The sequence below is a fragment of the Orbicella franksi genome, chromosome 11 (genome assembly GCF_964199315.1).
Source record: "Orbicella franksi chromosome 11, jaOrbFran1.1, whole genome shotgun sequence".
NCBI classification, from domain to species: Eukaryota; Metazoa; Cnidaria; class Anthozoa; order Scleractinia; family Merulinidae; genus Orbicella; species Orbicella franksi.
Window position 1 is genome coordinate 3,324,684 of NC_138155.1, and position 5,233 is coordinate 3,329,916.

General features: G+C 38.9%; 1 protein-coding gene across 1 annotated transcript; it reads right to left on the minus strand.

The window, feature by feature from the left end:
* Positions 1 to 1,604: 1,604 nt before the first annotated feature.
* On the minus strand, positions 1,605 to 4,599 carry LOC145502578 (uncharacterized). Its single transcript, XM_081481903.1, has one exon. It carries the CDS (start codon positions 3,627 to 3,629, stop codon positions 1,962 to 1,964), a length of 1,668 nt encoding a protein of 555 aa, XP_081338029.1. The 5' UTR covers positions 3,630 to 4,599; the 3' UTR covers positions 1,605 to 1,961.
* Positions 4,600 to 5,233: the final 634 nt, after the last annotated feature.

The window sequence follows — 5,233 nt, forward strand, 5'->3', positions numbered from 1 at the left end:
AGAAATTGCTTTCAGCTTATTAGCGAGTTGTTTGGAGAGCTGATTTGATAGATACACAAAACTGATAAAGCCAGAAACGTCTATCATTTGGGAAGATAATGTAAAGGTGTTAAATGGCTTTGAAAGTACGTGGGATTTAGCAATATTCATGCTAATTTCTGCAGATTAACATGCTAACTTGATCCGAATTTTAGGAGAATAAAGCAAAACAAATGCTTTATAACTCTTAATTAATTTCGATGTCATCTATTTTTGTTTTGTTTAGTTTGCTTTTGCTCATCAAAACCTCGGAAAACGTTCACTACTGATGTCTACTGACACTGGATAACCAATGTTAAAGTTGAAATAGTAATTTGAAATAGCCACTTTACACAAGCCGTTTTTATTGTCCAGTTTTCTTCTACTTATGCGCATTGATTTTTCTCTCCATTGCTAAGGAAGCATAAAATGATATGTCTAAAGGTGTTCAAGTATTAAATTGGTGACCGAGTAACTGTAATCAAATCTAAGACAGTTTTAATTTCAACTTGAGTCATCGTAAAAAACCTTACAGGAAAAGTAGCAGCAATATTAAAATAAGGAAACACGTGGGTGTTCCATTGCTCAATGCGTTGACGTTCAAAACTGCTGAATTTAAAATTGATTTGTAAGTAAATCGGCTAGAGAGGATATTACGTTATTATTTTCTTTACCGTGGATTACCGCTGACACACTGCAAATCGTGTGTAGTACCACGCGTAGCAGGCTTAATCCTCTGTAGGAAAAAAGATGGCGACTGGTACATTTACCCATAGTTCTTAGCGCAAGAAAACCTTAACAACGTTCATAAAAACCTACAGAAGATTATAAAATCTTCAAACCTAGCATACACAACGTCCTTCGTACAGGGACAAATATTGTAAAAAAAATGGCTTTCTTTGTGTTTTATAGGCTGTGTTAGGTTCGCAAGGTATTGTGGTAAAATGTACAGTCGCCATCTTTTTTCCAACGGTGGATTGGGAGAGGGAGGGAGACGGGGAGAGAGTTGACCATACTTGTTAAAACACGATGTATCAGGCTGGACGCTCTCTTCCAATGGCAATTCTTCGATGAGCATGTAAATGTATTGAACAGAGAGTTGACGGGATAGTTCAAAACAGGATAGTTAACTTATGGAATTTATTAGATAAAGATTCAAAACTGTGCAAAGGTTCAGTAAACTTAAAGAAAAATCTTAAACCAAAGATGCTTGACGAGTTTTTAAAACACAAACGGTTCTACACTTTTTAATTCATTGCATTTTTATTCTATTTGTATTGTTCACCGAAAAACCCATTTTTGGGAGTGTACAATAAAGTTTCACTCATTCATTCATAACAGTCCGCAGGTTTACAACAATAATAATAACAACAACAACAAACAACAACAACGAAAGCAACAACAAATTTATTTTGTTTCGAGAAAGAATGCTAACAATATTTCTAACTATATCTTAAAAGATATAAATCTTTATTTTAAAGTTGGTTGCTAGTCACCTGAAGTGACTGTATAGAGCTAATCTAGTCGGGTGCTCATTACATTCTTGCTCATTACATTCAACAAGAAAAGAAACGATAGCGGTCGTGTGTCCCAGTGCCCAGTAACTCGGAAATCTTTAAGAAGTAAACTGGACCACACCTAAAATACATTATAATTATTATTTTGTCCTATTAATATTACATTTCTATTTTCTTTTTTCTTATGAAAACAAATTCCCTTGAGGGTCAGTCACGTCCTATTTTGACCAGACTCTTCACAGCCCTCTATTTTCTCGAACTTTTATTCGATCGTTGAACGCGCGGATAAAATCGCGAGAGAACTGGGTGCCAGAGCTAAACAAGAAACCTGACAGCTCACCTCCCCGCCTCCGCCCCCAAGTGCTTCGTGCTCGCTTTTTCTTTCACATGCGTTGAAAAATAGAGAGGCTGTAAACAGTCTATGTTTTAACACACTATGAACACCTTGCATGTCCTAGTAAATGACGTGGGAGTATTGAGCAGAGCAACGTGCCCCTCTGCAGTCACTATCATTCGTCTTAGGGATTGATCAATACCTTCTACATGGATTTTAGTCTTGCGCACAAGCTCGCCATCTTTGGTGTATATATGCAGGTAAGCGTAACCAACTCCTGCATCAGCGAGGACGACATGTTCACGTGAATGGTGAAATGCAATTCTACCTTTATGAAGACTAAACGTGAGTTTGAATTTAGAAAGATGGTCACCGTGTTCACTGAACATGTGCACGTAGGAGTCTTCGTCCAACACAATAACACAGTCATCACTAGCAAGCGCCAGATCTGATACAGACCTCAAAAGTCCTTCTCCAAAACTGCGCACAAATTGTCCATCATTCTCATATACATCAAGCACATCACCTTCCTTAAGATATCTGTCGCTCTTTATAACAACTTTACGCTTACTATCGACTACTAGAACATCAGGGGTACACCGGTCTGCCTTCACAGGAAAGTGGTTGTGCACCTCCCCGTTGTTGTAAAAAATGTATACCACAGACTCAAATTCTGAATCATCAAACTTATACAATCTGACCAGTACATAGAAGTTGTCGTTCATGTCCACAGCGACATCAACCACTTGAAGACTTACTTGGTCTATATTATGAACAGGGAGACTGAAATGATCCATAAACTGTCCTGTTCTGTCGAACACCTTTACTTTACTGTTGTCACTCTCAGTTATAATGAACTCTCCTTTGGAATTCACCGCCATGCCGCTCGGGTTTTTAAGCCTGTGCTCCTTCACTCCCTCCTGACCAAATGACCATGGTGCAATTTTAACAAAACAGTGTACCATGCCTTGCTTACGAAGAACTTCAACTACCCTTTCGTCCCGTAACGGATCAATGTTTCCTTCTTCAGTATCAACTGTAGGCCACATACAGATAGATTCCTCTTTACCGATTGCTCGTGTAACATCGAAGATGACACGATTCACGTGACAGACACTAGAAATGATCTTCCCGCGTCCGTTCTTATTAAACCTTGCCATGATGCCTTTCCGTAGTTCGACGTTAAAACTATTCTGTACTGCTGCCAGACAGTTTATTTCTTTGATACACACTCTGCACGGCGCTATTTCGTCCGCAGGATTGTCTATTGTCTCTAGTATTGTCGCCATAACTCGATATTCCATTGCCAGGATGCGGTCAGGCGTTGTTAGAGCTTCATTTTTAAAAGCTCTTGTTGCTTCCCTGCGAGCATCTTTGAACCTCTCTTTTGCGTTGGCAAGCGCCCTCGTAGCTGATTCATCCAGACCAGTAAGTTCCAAGTTTCGCATTTCTTCGGCGAGAGCAAACGCTTCAGCACAGGCTGCTTGTACAGGTACCTCGCCTCCCTCACTTCTGGACCTTTCTTTATCGAACACTTCATAGAGCAGTTCGATTCCTTCCTCAAAGAAGCTGATACTTGCTAACAAATCTTTCCTTGACAATCCATCCAACTTTGACTTGATATCGTCTATCTCACGGACAATCATACTGCGAAATTTTTGTTCTGTTACGTCGCCTTCTTTCAGCCTCTCCGCTGCCTTATCTCTGCCTTTATTCACAAGGAAGCCAATAGTGGCTTTCAAAACGGCAGTTATAATCATTATCCTCGAGAAAATGGCTTTCAATTCTTTTGTTCTTCACTGTAGCGACATCGGAAACAAAGAGGTCCTTGTCTGCGGGGCAAATTTCGACAGCGATATGGCTCTGATCGATCTGAGTTAAAATGACGTCATGAACGACGACACCGCTCACGCGAAATTATGACAGCGACAAAGAGAAATGCCAAATCGACAACAACACTGTCGACAGCGACTTTCGACCACTTGCAGTGCATTTGGGCAGAAGAAATTGTATTTTACTATATCAAGACAAAAATAAAGTTTAACTCTCTGTGAGTCTTGACAGTCTTCTTTGTTGTCTGACCCTCTTCTTTCATCTTCTCTTCTCATCTTTCATTAGATATTAAGCTTTCTGGTCACGCGCTCAACCCTAGGATGTCACTGCATTTCTGTCATACTAGAAAAGCGCAAGGGTTCTTTTAAACATCTTTGCTCAAAAGCTTTAGATAAAAAGGAAAAATGAGACAGCTTAAAAAAATACAAACTTGAAAACTTTAGACTTATTATTTCAAGACGCGGCATCCATGATATGACTCAAGTATATAGTCAGCTTGGTTCAGCTCTAATAATAGAATAAATGTTTATCAGTTACTGACCCTTGTTTCATAACATATCTGAAATATTTTCCCAATCAAGATCATATTTACTACTTTCAAGGATTACATAATTGAAACAGCCACCGACTTTGTATTTAAGTTCTTCGTTTGAAATCTTATTCCTGATAAGAAATTAACTCCCATTTTTCTGACTCTCGCCTTCGGACACCCCGCTATTACGGACGCTCGCTATTACGGACAAAATCCAGATCCCTGGCGAAGTGTGACTAGAAATGACTCCCGCTATTACGGACTGCGGAGACTTTCGTGGTACCAGAATGACAATTTTATTGTTTTGACTCTCGATAAAGCGGACACTAAGTACATCACATCACATAATTATTTAAAATTAGTCTGCTGTTCAGCATTTGTCAAAATATACTTCAAAAGACTTCTGGAATGTTTATTTTCACATCAATTTTTTTTTGTCTGTACAATAGGCCCTTTGCAGCTGGGGTCACGTGACCAAATTTTTCCTAAAAAATTTTTGTATTATGGGCTATAACTAAAAGAATGCCAGAAATGGAAAGAGCGCATCGAAAATACCAAAATGGCCAAGTTTGAGGCCCCAAGAAAAGACGAGTAAGTTTATACCATAGTTTGAATTTTCGGAAAATTTAGAGGATTCGTATGGAAAATGTTGCTGGAGAGCAAGGTCTTTCTCTCCAGCAACATTTTTCCATACAAATTAATCTTCTTATTCTTTCAAAAATTCAGACCATCATAAAATCTCATTCTCTGATGATGGGGGCCTCAAACTTGGCCATTTTGATATTTTCGACATGCTTTTTCCATTTCTGGCATTCGTTAAGTTATAGCCCATAATTTTATGAAAAGTAGGTCACGTGATGGCTTAGCTGCAAAGGGCCTATGGTCCTTGCTTCACAGACATTGTCAACGTTATTTATTGCATGTTAGAGCAGTTTTCAATTGCCTGTCGAAAGTAATCAGGCAATAACTTTGGTTTTGGTTTTGGTTTGACCACGGTTT